The following is a 16,730-nucleotide window of genomic DNA, read 5'->3' as shown; positions in this document are numbered from 1 at the left end:
TTGTTGCACACAGTTTCACAGTTTAAAATAAAAATCACAGCTGTCTCATTATGGAGCATTCCTTGGTTTTGCAGAAAGTACTTTCTTTTCCCTTATCCATACCTCAAATATGTAATGCTATGTGCCTTGTTAATCTGAACTATATTTAAGACACACAAAAACATGTATGACCAATTCTGAATAACCTAGCATGATTTTCCCATAGTGCACACATACTATATCATCTGTTCTGGATAATTTAAAGATATTTAGCATTACTCTTTTTAATAGCTAAAAATTTAAGATATGCAGAAAAGCTGAAAATCCTAACATGTTTTTCATCATTCTTTTTTTTAATATTTGAGAGACAGTGTGGCTTTTGAGACTTTTTGTATGATTTTCATATCAGCAAGGAAATTGTAATTTGGCTTACACTTCAATATGCTTAAATGTATATCATGTCTGGATGTATCCTAGCTATCATCAGAATGACTTCCGAGTTACACAGATGTGCTATGTAGATCAGTCCTCAGAATGATAATTTTAAGAATGCCACTTAAAATGTCTCTGCCTATAGAAAAACTAAGAGTGGAGGGAGCATCAACAAATAACAGACAGGAATCGGAATCGGGCAGCTCAATTACCTAATTCATTCCAAAACAAAAGTTGACTCAAATCAGAATGAAATTGTGCCCTTGACAGAAAGAAAGTTACCTACTAATTTAAAAACTGTAAACATAATTTTTATATAGGGATGTAACTATCTGGATACATATATTGCCATTCCTCTGCTATATAATATTTCTTGACACCAACAGTAATGTGTTTGTTCCTTCCTCAGCACCAAATGTGTCCATATCTGTTTAAACAGTAGGATCATCATTTCTAAATTAATCTACACTAAAACACCTACAAGCATATTACCATTATGTTTCACTCAAGTTCCAGCACTTTAGAGGATAATCAGTTCAAAGCAATTTTGGCTCATTCTTCAAAATATTATTTTCCCTTTTGTATCAGAATTTCAAAAGGAACATAAGACATTTGTATTTCTTTGAAAGAGCCAATTGTGCAACTATGGAATTGAAACATTGTGTTAATTCACAAGTATTGTGAAGAAGTATTTTAAAACTTTCTAAATAATTCCGACTTAAATGTTCAAAATCCAGTTATTTGCTTTGTTGTAAAATAGTCCAAACAAAAATTCCTTTTTTGTTTTCTGTTCTCTTTTTTTTCAAAATATGTAGACCCTACTGAAGCTAATCTATTTTTTCCCACTTCAGAACACCAGGCACTGATTTATCCATTGGGAGTTGAGCTTGCTTTCTAATACCTAGATTAAGAAAACAAAATAGGAGAAGTTATGAACTGGGTACAATATCATGAATGAGTACAATAGATACATTTAAAGTCAACTTTAAAAAAATCTATGTAGCCATTTCCCTCCACCTGAGCAAAATTTATTTTGTGAAATTACCATTAATACATTATTTTAACAATTATTTGATAAAAGCATTTATGTCAAGAGCAGAGAATCTATGCTGATGCCTACAGTCTAGACATCTAACATCAAAGATATAACCCCTGAAACAATCAAAAGTGAAGCAGAACTCATGAGACCCATACCCTAACCAGGCAAATTTGTTCCATGGAACGAGAGTGGCACTCCACTAAGAAGCAGTCATGGCCTCTCACCATCTTGCATTCATCCTTATCCACATGGCTTTGGATGTTGAATGATTCGTTAACAGGCAGAGACTGGCTAAGTACAGTCGATCAGCTATTCTTTTATTCAAATGGTTATCATACATCACCATTTAAAGAGGTAAAAATGCACTTAAATCCAAACCATAAACTATCAATTTCCAAACAGTAAGTCTTGTGAGAAGAGAACTTAATCATTAGTTTATTAGAATCAAAAGTTGTCTGGAGTCACCAGGTCCATACATTTTGTTTTTAATGAGAAAATGAGGTGGGGGGTGGCACCTTCTTGGCACATACTTACTGGCTGCTTTTTACGTCAAACAGAATGCCCTCAAGAATGTGCTTGGCACAAATAACAACCAGTGAACTGACAGTGATATGTAATTAAATTTTAAAAAATAGTACAATAATGCCAGCATGGGAATCCCACACACAAAGCCACCAGGCTGACCACATGGCTTTAGGCAAATTCTACCTTTTGCTCAAAAAGTTCAAAAATTCCCCCATGGCCTCCAGAAAATAAAGTTCAAACTTCTTGCTCTCAGTGTTCCCTTTGATCTCGTCCCAAGTGATGTTTTTCTCCTTTTTACCCAACTCTTAACTCCATGACACTTATGCTCAGCCAAACTAGAAGACTTGCTTTTTGTAAATATGCCCTTCATCATCCTCTCGCCATGTAGCTGCCCGTAACAGGGCCTCCTCCCAAATGCTCTTCCCTTTTTTTTTTTATTGGTTGTTCAAAACATTACAAAGCTCTTGATATATCATATTTCATATATTAGATTCAAGTGGGTTATGAACTCCCATTTTTACCCGTATACACATTGCAGAATCACATCGGTTACACATCCACATTTTTACATAATGCCATATTAGTAACTGTTGTATTCTGCTGCCTTTCCTATCCTCTACTATCCCCCCTCCCCTCCCTTCCCATCTTCTCTCTCTACCCCATCTACTGAAATTCATTTCTCTCCTTGTTTATTTTCCCATTCCCCTCACAACCTCTTATATGTAATTTTGTATAACAATGAGGGTCTCCTTCCATTTCCAAGCAATTTCCCTTTTCTTTCCCTTTCCCTCCCACCTCATGTCTCTGTTTAATGTTAATCATTTCCTCATGCTCTTCCTCCCTGCTCTGTCCTTAGTTGCTCTCATTATATCAAAGAAGACATTTGGCATTTGTTTTTTAGGGATTGGCTAGCTTCACTTAGCATAATCTGCTCTAGTGCCATCCATTTCCCTGCAAATTCCATGATTTTGTCATTTTTTAGTGCTGTGTAATACTCCATGGTGTATAAATGCCACATTTTTTTATCCATTCATCTATTGAAGGGCATCTGGGTTGGTTCCACAGTCTAGCTATTGTGAATTGTGCTGCTATGAACATCGATGTGGCAGTATCCCTGTAGTATGCTCTTTTAAGGTCTTTAGGGAATAATCCGAGAAGGGCAATAGCTAGGTCAAATGGTGGTTCCATTCCCAGCTTTCCTAGGAATCTCCATACTGCTTTCCAAATTGGCCGCACCAATTTGCAGTCCCACCAGCAATGTACAAGAGTACCCCTTTCCCCACATCCTTGCCAGCACTTGTTGTTGTTTGACTTCATAATGGCTGCCAATCTTACTAGAGTGAGATGGTATCTTAGGGTGGTTTTGATTTGCATTTCTCTGACTGCTAGAGAGGTTGAGCATTTTTTCATGTACTTGTTGATTGATTGTATGTCATCCTCTGAGAAGTGTCTGTTCAGGTCCTTGGCCCATTTGTTGATTGGGTTATTTGTTATCTTATTGTCTATTTTTTTGAGTTCTTTGTATACTCTGGATATTAGGGCTCTATCTGAAGTGTGAGGAGTAAAAAATTTGTTCCCATGATGTAGGCTCCCTATTTACCTCTCCTATTGTTTCTCTTGCTGAGAGAAAACTTTTTAGTTTAAGTAAGTCCCATTTGTTGATTCTTGTTATCAACTCTTGTGCTATGGGCGTCCTATTAAGGAATTTGGAGCCCGACCCCACAATATGTAGATCAGAGCCAACTTTTTCTTCTATCAGACGCAGAGTCTCTGATTTGATATCAAGCTCCTTGATCCATTTTGAGTTAACTTTTGTGCATGGCGAGAGAAAGGGATTCAGTTTCATTTTGTTGCATATGGATTTCCAGTTTTCCCAACACCATTTGTTGAAGATGCTATCCTTCCTCCATTGCATGCTTTTAGCCCCTTTATCAAATATAAGATAGTTGTAACTTTGTGGATTAGTCTCTGTGTCCTCTATTCTATACCATTGGTCCACCTGCCTCTTTTGGTACCAGTACCATGCTGTTTTTGTTACTATTGCTCTGTAATATAGTTTGAAATCTGGTATCGCTATACCGCCTGATTCACACTTCCTGCTTAGAATTGCTTTTGCTATTCTGGGTCTTTTGTTTTTCCATATGAATTTCATGATTGCTTTATCTATTTCTACAAGAAATGCTGTTGGGATTTTGATTGGCATTGCATTAAACCTATAGAGGACTTTTGGTAATATCACCATTTTGATGATGTTAGTTCTGCCTATCCATGAACAGGGTATATTTTTCCATCTTCTAAGGTCTTCTTCTACTTTTCTCTTTAGGGCTCTGTGGTTTTCATTGTATAAATCTTTCACCTCTTTTGTTAGATTGATTCCCAAGTATTTTATTTTTCCTTATCTCCCCTGAGTGCAGTCTTCAGGCTTCAAGGCCCAATTCGAATACAGACCTAAAGCCACTCTGAATCTCAGCCCAAAGAAATCTCCCCTTCCTCTGAACTCTGATCTCTAGCAAAGGAGGCCTGAGATGAAAGTCAAAATATAGAAGAGGCAACATCATTCTCCTGAAGGGGACAGATTTTTCTCAAGTCAAAAAGGCTATATTTTCCTGATTTCCCACTCATACAGTAAGTATGAGCTTATATTTTACTATGAGTCACTAACCATGGGTTATTTCAATTCTTCATATTTTCCTCTGATCAATATTACTTATTAAAATTCTACCTCAGCTACCTTCTCTTGCATTTTAGTTGTAGTCAGAGATCATTGGTGAATTAAAAATAACTAAGCAGGTGGCCACAGGAGGAATCCCTCTTATAGAGTCACAATATTGCTGGAGCAATATAACAGTTTCCATTTGTTTCAGATATCTGAAAATACTAAATGGATTCTACTGATTTAAAGTAAAGACACATCCTATGTAGCAAGAGTCACCTCTTGGGACAAACACTTACTGGAAGGCCCGTAATATAATGAGTCACCAAACTTACTGTAGTAGAAGTCCTTCCAGTCTCAGTGCATGTTAATTTACCTTCATGGGACTTTTTGTTTTGTCTCTCTATTACATTTTTGGCGGGGGGTGGGGGAGGTGTGTGTGTGTACTGGGGATTGAAGGCAGAGGGAGGCACTCAACCACTAAGCCACATCCCCATTCCTTTTTTTTTTTTTTTGGTATTTAGAGACAGGGTCTCACTGAGTTGCTTAGTGCCTTGCTATTGCTGAGTCTGGCTTTGAACTCATGATCTTCCTGCCTCGGCCTCCCAAGCTGCTGGGATTACAGGCGTACACCACCGCACCTGGCTCTATTACATTTTTGTGTGTATTTCTCTCACTCACTCTATTTAATACTAAAGTCCTTGAGAGAGAGGGTTATTTGATTTGTTTGTTAATTATGTATTGAGTGGGAGGCTGCAAGGTGACAGGCCTGTCCCAGGCAACAGGTAGGTATACAGTGCAAGACAGGCAGTTAGAACCTGGTCTTCATGGACTGGGGCAGGAGACAAACATTAACAAAGAGATTCATAAGTAATATACTGGAATCTCTGTCATATGTCTACAGGGTAACAGTATAGGGGCTTGGAGTTATATTTATTTATCTCTGCATTACTCTCTAATATCTACTTTGGGACCTTAACAAACACACACAGTATAATAGTGAAAGAACAAGTAAATAAGTAAATGGAGAATGAGTAAATAACTTAAGGAATGATAAAAATTAAAGGGAATTAACTAATCCACCAATTTCACCTTAAATCATTTGGGGTTAAATTACACTGATACTATGGGAATTTTGGTTATTCTATAACAAACTGCACACACAGTAGGCCATAGAACCAGCATGTTCAGAAGAATATATTTGATTTTTTTTCAGTACCACTCCTTTGCTGTCATGGGCCTCATCTATCTCTAATGATGTGGTGATACTTGTAAAGCTCATGCTTACTCCTTTATGTGAATAAAGTGGCTCTTCCAGGGTGTATGCAACCCCAAATAATATTGCATTGCTCTGTGGATAGACCAAGGGCTAGCTTAGGCTCCACTTTCCTTCTGGCCAGGAGCCCAGGTGTAGGGCAAAATTGGCACAACCAGACTTACATGGGCCTGGAAAAGCCACCAAACTACAGGTTCACGTGCAGCAAACCCCTGTCCCAGCTTCCATATGAAATCATGCTACACATTTCTGCATGACTCAAAGATACCAGTACCACTCCATCAAAGCAAAGCAGATGCATGTTCAGTACCACCCTATGGGTCTTCCAATTAATGGAAGTATAAGGTAAGGGTGCATATACAGTTATGATCTATTACCCAGCAACAGTGGAACAGGCAGTATAATAGCTCGGGACAGGACAGACTGGCAAGCAGGCACTCCTGTCCAACTGTGTCATTATTTTCATCAAAATACCTCCTAGTTAACATTTGTAGATAGGATTCCTTCTACACCTTCATTCAGAAAAGGGTTTCAGGACCAAGAATTTCCTCTCCTTTTGTGTATATCCCTTTAAAACCTGTGGTTCTAAAAATAAACCTATGAAATCTGGGTTTCCACAGACCAGGGATCTGGTTTCTTCATCTGTTCATCTGGTCTCTTCATCACTGTCTTGTACCCAAAGACAGTGATTTTCAAAATCTACTTTGAAGAACTCTAGGACTTTCTTCAAAGCTCCTTCACTGAGTATGAAGGGCCAGGAAACTCAATTGAGCTCCTATGATCTCACCTGCACTACATTTTGAATACTTTAACATACTGAACCACACAAGCTTTCTGGGTAAACACTTTGTTCTATGTGTATGTCTTATTTTGAAAACTGAGCTTTAGGTTGACTAAAACCATAGTATGTCCTCACTTTTCTATACACACACACACACACACACACACACACACACAAATCAGTTCTAATTATGTGATAGCACTGATTCTATGTAACAATTTTGATCTTTGGTTTCTTTACAGTGAAAGCTATAGTAGTTGAAACAGGCACATGTTGTTGTATAATACCTGGCCAAAAAAAAATAAAACTTTTTCGTAAAGAAAATTACTTAATTAGGCAAGCAGGACTTACGGTGAAATTGTACAGCCTGAGGCATAAGCATGATGTCCTGTGTAGCGAATGTCACAGCGCACAACATTGTTGGTATAGTCTGATTCAGGCACCAGGTAGCTGGGGTTGACACTGACCTAGGCAACACAAACAGCGTCTGTGCTAAAGATTTCATCATCATTATGTACTCCCTTTCCCTTCTGTTTCTGTAGAGCTACTATGTGGGAATCATTAGCAAGTGATTTAGCTAACACAAGCTGGGAAGGGAGTTTAAGATAAGCAAGTGGTTAAACTCTACAGACATTATGGAAGGAAACAGTATAACTTCCTATGATGTTCTTTAAAATAAGAATATTTTCATATGTCTATATTACTTAGAAATTGTCTGTCTCCAAAAACATGATTTATCATCATCTGATTCTACAGAATGGTGCCTATTAATTTCAATTAAAAATTACATATTTGCCAAGGCCTCTACCTTTAGAATGTAGTTTCCAGGTTGTACATCTGTAATGTCAATCCACTGGCAGTCAATGTCTGCAGCATAGGTATCATAACATCCAGGACTCAACCCCTAAAACAAACAAAACAGAACACCTAAAATGATGGTGAATGGTCAGATTGTGCTAAAGTATACGCTGTTATTTGTAAATTAAATTTTCAGTTAGTATTTATAAAGTGCTTGATATAAAACTATAGTATATATTACCCAGCTTCATAGCACCTCTGGTTGAAAAAGACACAGTACTAAAATAAGTAGAAATATACCTGCCTTCTTAAAATTGTCACTACTTACCAGTGATAAATACAATCTTAAGTGATAAAATAGTCCTCCACCAAAATTCTGGAATATTACCAGAGCAGGAATAAAGGTCACTTGACAATTAACTCAAATGTCTTATTAATGAAACCCTCTCCCATTTTCCCCTCTTAGAAATGACCTTCTTATATTCAGAGTACCCTTAATATTTTTGTAATGGATAGTTTTTGCAATGTTATCCATTTCTTCTCTGGATTACGATCATATTACATAAGAATATATCTAATTAGAGGTTGTAAGTTCCCTAAAGGTAGAGTCTATGTTGCATCTTTGATTAGCTAACATTTATTATTATTATGTGCCAGAAACTATTTTAAACATGCTGCATATGTAAATTAAATTCTCATAACTATATGAAGAAGGTGCTAGTATTTTCTCTAAATTATAACTCGTAAATGATTGAGCTTGTTTAAGTAAACACGATCCAGAGTGACTGACATTAACTACCATACTATACCCTATTTCATATAATCACTAAAATATTTTGTTGAATGAATGGACATACACCTAAACTAGCAAATGTCACACATTCTACTTGCTGAGATATTCAGGTCAAAAATAAATAAGTGTCTTGGATGGCCCAGGATAAAAAGAAACAAAAATTGGAATCTGGGGAATATATTATTTCTATTAGCTCTTTACAAGAAATTTTAATTCTTGTATTTTTATTTTAATGTGCTACAATCATATTAACTCAATACTGCCACTTGATTTCAGCATGCAAAATTGCTTTGATGCTTAAAATAACTTTGGTAATCAAACAGATAGCAAAATCACCTTAGTGTGCTTCACTAACTGGTTTGGCTGTAGCTAGATTTGGGAAGAGTGTGGTGAGAACTGTGCTGTCATATAGCACGTGATAGCACAAACAAGTCAAACTCAAAAGTACCTGAACTGCAGCAGGGAAAACCACATTCCACAGTTATTGTCCGGAATCCTACCTTGGTCCATATTTCATCTATGTTGAGTAGTAAATGTCATCTATGTGGAGTAGTAAATACATAATGAAGAATTATTTTTTTGGTGTGATAATGCACATAATTCTGATTCTGGTACATCATACGTGTGTTAGCTCCTGCTATTGTTGTTATTACTACTACTACTACATTCATGACATTATAAAGGATTCATTGGATTAGATAGCTATTGAAGACAAATTTTAATAATTCTCCTTTATTTATTTTTATTTATTTTTCTTAGTTTTAGATGGGCCCGATATCTTTATTATTTAAAGTTTTTCAATGAGAATTGAACCCAGTTCCTCACACTTGTGAAGTAAGTGCTCTACCACTGAGCTACAACCCCAGCCCTTAATATTAGTCATTTAAATGAACAAAACTGCTTGAAAACAATGGAATTAGCCAGGTGTGTGGTAGACATGTAATCTCTGTAGACCTGTAATCTCTGCTACTCAGGAAGCTGAGGTGGGAGGATCTCTTGAGCTCAGGAGTTCCAGAGTAGCCTGAGCAACATAGTGAGATCACATCTCAAAAATAATACAACCAGAGATAGGAAAAATTGTGCTGTATACATGTAACAAAATTTGTAATGCATTCTGCTGTCTTTATTTTTTTTAAAAAAATCAATAAAAATAATAAATGAATAAACAAATATAAATGCTGGAATTGGCACTCTAGGATTAGCTAGCAGAATTTAAGCATGAGCTCTGGTTTTTTGAATTGGCAAACATAAAACTGGAAATGAGACCATTAAGCATATAGGCATTTCATGTATTCAAAGGCAAAATTTTAAAACAGATTAAATATGAATCCTAGCCCTGGCTATCTAAATTAGTTATTTGGTTTTTGCAAAGCACAACTTTTTACTACATTAGGGTAAAGAGATTAGGTGACTATTTTTAGTTTTGTATATATTTACTATATAAACTTGGAGTCTAAGAACATGAATTAGTAAGAGTATAAATATATAGAAGCTATACATAGTTTTACGTTTGAATACATTTCAGAAGGTTTATAATAAAACTAATCTAAGCCAACATTTGAGGTTTGTGAGAATGTTTTTTCCTTTAAATGAAGTTCATGGGCAAGAGACACTGATCTACTGAAAAAAAAACCAAATACATAAATCATTCATAATGCCAGAGCTGGTGCACAATTGTTGAGTAATACATATACAGAGGATGATTGACAAGAAAGCTACCAAATAAAATGAAGTGGGTCACTCCAAAGAATGGAAGCACTAGGAATGCTATAAATACATACAATACCAGATTCAAATACTTCATCTCAGAGTGAGCTGTCCAAACTGTTTATTTTTCTAAAAGGGAGAATAAACTCCAGGTCCACTGCACACCAGATGCTATGGGACTTCATAAATGAATGGAAATGAAATCTATATAAACACATGTAGAGTATGTGGGTAGGTTACATCTCCTTTTGCTTGAAGAATAAGTACTATCCCCCAACCCACACACATATGTCTAATTTAACCTTCTTCCCTTCCAATTGCTATGATGGTCTAAACTCAGAGAAAGAAGTAATGGTAACATTTAGGTCACCAGAAAGCTTCCTGCCACAGACCTGAAATTTGCTTCCCAAGTTGCCAGCTGCTGATCCTTTTGTGTCCTGGATTATATGCATTTAATGCTCCTTGCCAAGATTTGGGCTGCAGTAAAATTATAATGTCCTTTTACAAATTAGGGTTTCATATGGAAATACTGGCATGGCTTTTAACTGACACACATTTTCCAGTTACAAGACATACAAACTGCTTAGTTCAGCACTATTTTTAAAAAATCATCCAAAGAACATCTGACATCAATTATACTGTAGGATTAAATATATGTGTGTGTAGGAAAAAACGTGTCCTTCTGTTCTTACTTGCATTATTAAAAGAGAGAGTGTTTAAAGTGCTTTCTAAGAAACTTATTTCCTTTCCTTTTGCTAGCCTCAATCACTATTCTATTTTAAGCATAAAAGTTGGAAAAAAAAAAAGAATGGCTTTTCAGGGAGCAGAGGTATATTTTTTTAAAGCCGTTTATAATCAATTAAAGACTACAGAATGGGTGCAGATGCTATGAACCATTCAGACATTTGCAGAAAGTAAACTTCGGCTTCTCATTGTGGAACATATTATCGTGGATACATATTGACCTCCTGTGACAATGAGAAGGGGTCACGTGCAAAGTTGGAAACACTTTAAAAGTAACATGCATCACTTACCTTTTCTCATATTATTTTTCATCTTGACAAAATAAATAAATGAAGTCATTTATAAAAGGAGGTGGAAAGAAAGAAAACAGTATGCTACTTTTGTCTCTAAAACCTGTGGGTTCTGATTTCAGGGTGCCAGCTTACCTGTGTGTGTGCTGTACATGCAAAGCGTCTGTGGTAGCCATAGTCACAGGATGTGTCCTCAAGACAGAAACTTGCTTTGTGACCTTCAGCCACTCTCCTCTGTGTGTTGGCATCAAGCAGATCATAGTGGCTGAATTCGTCCATGCTGTGGTAATGTCTAGTGTCCCACAAAACAAAGAGACAGTGGTCAGTTGCATACGGACAAAGCCAAGAGGACAGTAATTTGTTGGCTCACAAATTTGGATTCACATCGTAAATGGGGTCAAGTTTATCTTCTTTAAGAGAGATTCATGCTAGATTCCTCCATTTTCCTTGGACAGACATCTATCAAAATTATTAGCTTTTAACATTGCTACTAGGATAACAGACTTAGTTTGGGTATTTTTTTGCTTTTTATTTACACCCGTTTTATCTTTGAATATTAAATATAAAGAGACAATTATATGTCCTTAAATAAAAATAGCCATTTTTTTGCCATTTTTTTCTCTAATATATTTCTGTTGGCTGCCAATGCCGATGCCTCATTCCAAAAAAGAAGCAGCACATGACTCTGGAAGGTTTTTGGAGATTTTTAAAAATAGAATTCTCACATATTTAAAATCATTATTAAAATGCAATAGGGAAATAATGGCATGTTTTACCCACCACTATTATTTAAACTGCATAAGCTTTTATTTAGGAATGAAATATTTCTATATTATCTGAAAAATTAGAAAGCTCCTATCTATTTTTCTCATTTTGTTAGCTAGAAGATGTTGAGCTATTCATATTTTCACATAAGGAAAAGACACTAAGAAGTGGCTCGAATTTCAGAAAGTTTAAGGCCAAACATCAGGATTTCCTGGCAGTTAAGAACACCTGGGTAAGTCACCAAGGCAGATGATGGCATTACCTTATGTGAAAATCCTTATATTTAGTATGGATCAGGGGCATTCACTCTGGGATTGATATAGCTCTTTTGAAAGATGGAAAAAGTCACTTTCAGCTTATGGAGTATGTAATTTACATCTTCTTTGAGAATGGTCTCTGATCCTTTTGATAACTATGTGTGGTTTTAATAAATGTTATTTAATGCTAACTGTAGATGATCTGGACTGTAATCAACATTTTTAGAAATCCTAACTATATTGGAGTAAATGTTATTGAAGTCAATTGCTATGCCTTCTCAAGTCTTGATAAAGCTGTGCTTGAAGTTTTAGTTCAAAAGATAATGGTTTCACTGGTTGGAGGATCTTAAAAACAGACTTATTTGATTGTGTCAAATTTTAGAAACAATTCTAAATACAAATCTTAACAAATTTCTCTTTTTTGGATAAGACTTAAGACTTGTATTTGTCACATCAATAATCATCTGAAAAATGAAAGAGCAACTCAGAAGTCAGGAAGCCCATGTACTTACTGGTGACAACTGTGCCATTCCCAGGAATATCTTGGACGACTTGGTAAGAAATCAGATGTTCCTTGGTTTTTTACTCTTTGGGGAAATCTTAGCAGCACCCTGTGATCATAATCTCTTACATCTGCTCTGTAGGCTGAACTGTGATTTTGAAAAAAGAAACATTATTATATTCACAGACTTTTAACTTAAAACAAAACTTCTCCATCATATATTATATCCTTTCACCATCAGTTCCAAGAGGTTAGGGTGTTCAGTTTATTTTGTTTATTGCTGAATGCCAAGCTCCCAACAGTTCTGGGGTACTCAGAACTCAATGGATACTTCATGACTGAGTGAATGAAAGACAACAGTGAAAATTCAGAATTTAAAAGTGACAACATAATAAAACTTGCACTAAAAATCTATGTGTGAGAAACCAACTTTGTATCAAGTTTAAACAAAAGAACAACTGAGGTGGAAATTATCCCAAATTAAAAATGATCTATAATTATTAGGAACTTTGAATTTAACAAAATATTTTCTTTTAAACAGATAACTAACAAATAAAGTGAGAAAATGACTCTAAAAGAACACATATAACTTAGTTAAATAATTTTGCAACTTCACATCTTCAAAACAAGGAAACTACTGTAATATCATGAGGAAGACAATGGTGTGAGTGACACAAGACTTAGGAATGAAAATGAGGTTGAATTTCTTCTATTCCCTACCCTGACAATTGCAAAGGTACAATGTGGAAGAAATGTACAAGTGATCAGCACTGTGCTCCGACTAACATATTTCATGTGAGTGTATGTTCTAATACTATCCCTGACCTTATTTTACATGTTAACATATTTATGGGACCCATCAAAACATCTTTTGCTCCCTCTGCTGGTTCCTAGGTGCAAACTCAGAGAACCAATATCCTAATAGCTATTTTATTTTAGGACTAAAGGCAAAACAAAACTGCTCATGGTCTTATTCTGGCTGAAGTAATATAAAACAACTCAGTTAGACCTGAAACAAAAAGGGAAAACTTTGGGTTTACCAATGAGGGTGCCACAATGACAATTTTACCTCCAATCTTCTAAGGGAATAGTAACAAGCCCTTCTTGTTACAATATGTTTTTCTACATTTTTGTACAGTTGGTTTATAAAAAGTCATTAGTTCTAAAGTTTAAGAATCTTAGAAAAAAATATGAGACTACCAGTCTCCAGGATAAGGATTAGGTCCACCACAATTTGTGACAAATCTATAGAAACTTTAAAACTTTTAATTCTTCATGCAGGTCAACATGCCCAGAAGGTCACGTATCACTTTATCTATTCCTAGCCCCTGTCCTATTTCCTAGGTCTGGTCTGCCTGAACAGAAGTAATGAGAAGCAGGCACCAAGGTGGGGGAGCGGGGCTACCGAGATCCCAGCTGGTACCTGGCCAGACAGTTTTCTTCCGCAGCGCATCTCAGGTTGTACATAGCCATCTTCTGCACGTATGTGGATGCTTGGATGTAGTAAGGGTCGGGCACCAGGTCCGGGAGACCTAAATGACAGCAGGCAACAAGCGCCTCGTTACTCCGGGTCCGGGTCCCTTCAGATCCCTTATCTGTCATCCTTAGCCCACCAGGACTGCAGGGTAGAGCTGGGGGAAGCCAGAGAATTTGCTACACCCCCCCCCCGCCCCTGCCCCCGGCTGAGAAGCAAAGCGAAAAATAAGCAGAAGGAGCCAGGCGTGCGGTTTGCACCAGATTCCAGAGCTGGCTCTGCAGGCTTGGGGGGAGGGGTCGAATCAGCAGGGACCGGGGCCCGCCGCGCCCAGACAGCCACGTAGAGGAGCCACATACTTGGGGACCTGGTGCACTCTGGCTGCCCTGGGGATTGGGGGTGCTTACCATACTGAAAATAGCCGGTGCCGTATCCGGGTCGATACCTGCTCCCAGGCCGGGGCCTCTCATACGTATCGTAGTAGTTGTAGTAAGGGTTGTCGTCAGAGTACTTGTAGGGGTTGTACGGGTCGTCCCCCACCATGCGGTCCACATGGCTGGGCGGCCGCAGGTTACTGAGCTCCGGGAGCTGTTCTGGCTCCGTCCGGTTACCTGCGCGCGAGGCGCCAGCGTCGCGGGTCCCAGAAGATGAGTAGCCGGCTTGAAACCAGTGGCGGGCGTCGGGCCTGGGGCGACCTGTGGCGACCCCTGACGAGCTGGCGGTTCGCGCCCGTGCTGCGGCGGTGCGATTGTCCCGGAGCAGCAGGATCGGCGTGCGCGGCTGCGGTGCGGCGGCACCGTCTGTTCCAGCGGCGGCGGCGCTGGGGCCCCGGCGGCGCTGCGGCTGGTACTGTGAGCCCAGACTCAGCAAGCTGAACACCTGCCCGTTGTTCTCCCATTGGATCCTCTGGCGCCAGGCTCCCGGAGCCGCCGGTGGCTCGCGCGGCGGTTGCTGCTGACCAGGGGCCTGCGGGGCGCAGCGCAGGAGCGGGCAGAGCTGCAGCGGCCCCAGGAGGAGCATGGTCCAGGCGAAGCGCATCTTCACCGGATTGTCTCCTCTACAGGAGATCTTGGCTCTCAGAAAAAGTTAAAACGGGACTCAAATCACGCGAAAGAGGCAGAAATCTTTAAACAGGGAGGGGAACAGAGTGCCCGTTATCTCAGTACCCACAAAGCCGTGCCAACGGTGGGCTGCAGACCCTTTAGACAGGCAGAGCAGCTCCTCGGACGTGGCACCCGTCTTTCCCCTTTCCCAGTCCTTCTGGAAAGCGACGGGGAGCGGCGCGGCGGTCCCGGCGAGCGGGCAGTGTCTGGAGTGAAGGAAGGAGGAGAGATTTTAAACTTTCTGGCACGTTTGCAAAGTTACACAAGCCGTTCTGGCCCTGCTGCCCCTCCGCTATTTGTTCACGTAATGCGATTGGAAACGTGCAAGGCGGACAGCTCTTCGTCTCTGCCCCTCCCTCTTCTCCCTGTCCTGTCCTCCCCCCCCCCCCCAGACACGTTGCACTGGGAGCGTTAAGGGGAAAGAACAAAACGGAACACACATCCTGAGACACGGTCGGCTTAATCTGGGGCGAACATGCAGGAATTTCAAAAGACTCAGACAGACGGAGGCAGCCAGGCCATGGGACGAAGCCAAAATATGCATGGAGAAAAATGCTATTAGGTCACCAGCCCTGGAGAGGCGGGAAGTCAGGAGGTGGGGAGGTGCTGGGGGCGAAAGTGTGTGTTGGGGAGGGGGGGCGGTTGTGACTAATGCACATCCATAAAGGAGTTAACCAGACAAATTTCCCAATGTACACTCACTCGATTTATGGGCAGAGCCCTCAGCAAATAAACCCCAGGATATCAAATTTTGTTTTTCTGAGGGTAGGTAATATGAGAAATGGGTTACAAATCTGTTTCCTACAGTGAATATTTTAATAACAAAAAGTCCAATTTTACAGAGAACAAAGCTTGCTAATGCTGAACCGCTGAATAAACCTCTTTTTGAAAATGCCGGCCTGGTACTTGAGAGAAATGAAAAATCATCCTTCATTTCCACCACAGACCAGGGAACTAGAGCAAGTCTGCCTAGGAGGGTACACAGAAGGCATTCTCAAATAAACATTTTTATCTGACTTTTTTCTTTGTCTTTCCTACATCTAATTAGACTTTTGACTTAAGAAGTTTAAATCACCATTGTTAAATATTGAAAGTCAATAAAGTATACCATGGTGTTTGATTTATTTTCCAACCCAAACAAATGGTTTGTGAAAGAAACAACCCTGGAGTTCAGAGTTGGTAAAAAGAAGAGAGTGGGAGTGGCCACAAGGAGAATGGGAGGGCAGATTAAACTATGCTGACTGGAAAGAGATGCTTCATAGACTAGTTATTCACATACCATTCAATGTTGGGCAGTGCTGGAGTCATTTCAAAGAAAAAATGCTACTAAGTAGTTTGATTTAATACTACCAGATTTTTATGACATTTTTATTGATCTCATCTCTGGGCTGTCTGCATATATTTGGATATACACCTGTTTCTATTGGTCTCTGTCTTTCCATAACAAATCACCATATTTTGGTAGTATGGTATACATCTGCTGATTTGACCTCTTCACATCCATTTTCCTTTTCTTTCTGTTAAAAACAACTGTATGTTCTTTGGGAAATTTCCCCTCCCCAGTGGCATGGTGGGACTGTCTGAGCATTCATGATATTTCCCCCAATTCAAG

At 38.8% G+C, this 16,730-nt stretch overlaps 1 protein-coding gene across 2 annotated transcripts; it reads right to left on the bottom strand.

The window, feature by feature from the left end:
* Positions 1 to 365: 365 nt before the first annotated feature.
* On the bottom strand, positions 366 to 15,393 carry Lox (lysyl oxidase). 2 transcript variants are annotated; one of them, XM_026396193.2, is made up of 7 exons: positions 14,423 to 15,393; positions 13,965 to 14,073; positions 12,552 to 12,689; positions 11,153 to 11,309; positions 7,494 to 7,589; positions 7,037 to 7,152; positions 366 to 1,312 (listed from the first exon to the last, which is right to left on the bottom strand). In XM_026396193.2, exons 1-7 carry the CDS (start codon positions 15,051 to 15,053, stop codon positions 1,306 to 1,308), a joined length of 1,254 nt encoding a protein of 417 aa, XP_026251978.1. In that variant the 5' UTR covers positions 15,054 to 15,393; the 3' UTR covers positions 366 to 1,305. The 2 variants fall into 2 exon arrangements, with proteins under 2 accessions (XP_026251978.1, XP_026251979.1); XM_026396194.1 differs by lacking the exon at positions 366 to 1,312 and having other exon boundaries at positions 7,033 to 7,152.
* Positions 15,394 to 16,730: the final 1,337 nt, after the last annotated feature.

The sequence above is a fragment of the Urocitellus parryii genome, chromosome 1, assembly GCF_045843805.1.
Source record: "Urocitellus parryii isolate mUroPar1 chromosome 1, mUroPar1.hap1, whole genome shotgun sequence".
NCBI lineage: Eukaryota > Metazoa > Chordata > Mammalia > Rodentia > Sciuridae > Urocitellus > Urocitellus parryii.
Note: the sequence above shows the minus strand (reverse complement) of the source record. Positions and strands in the feature narration are given on the sequence as shown.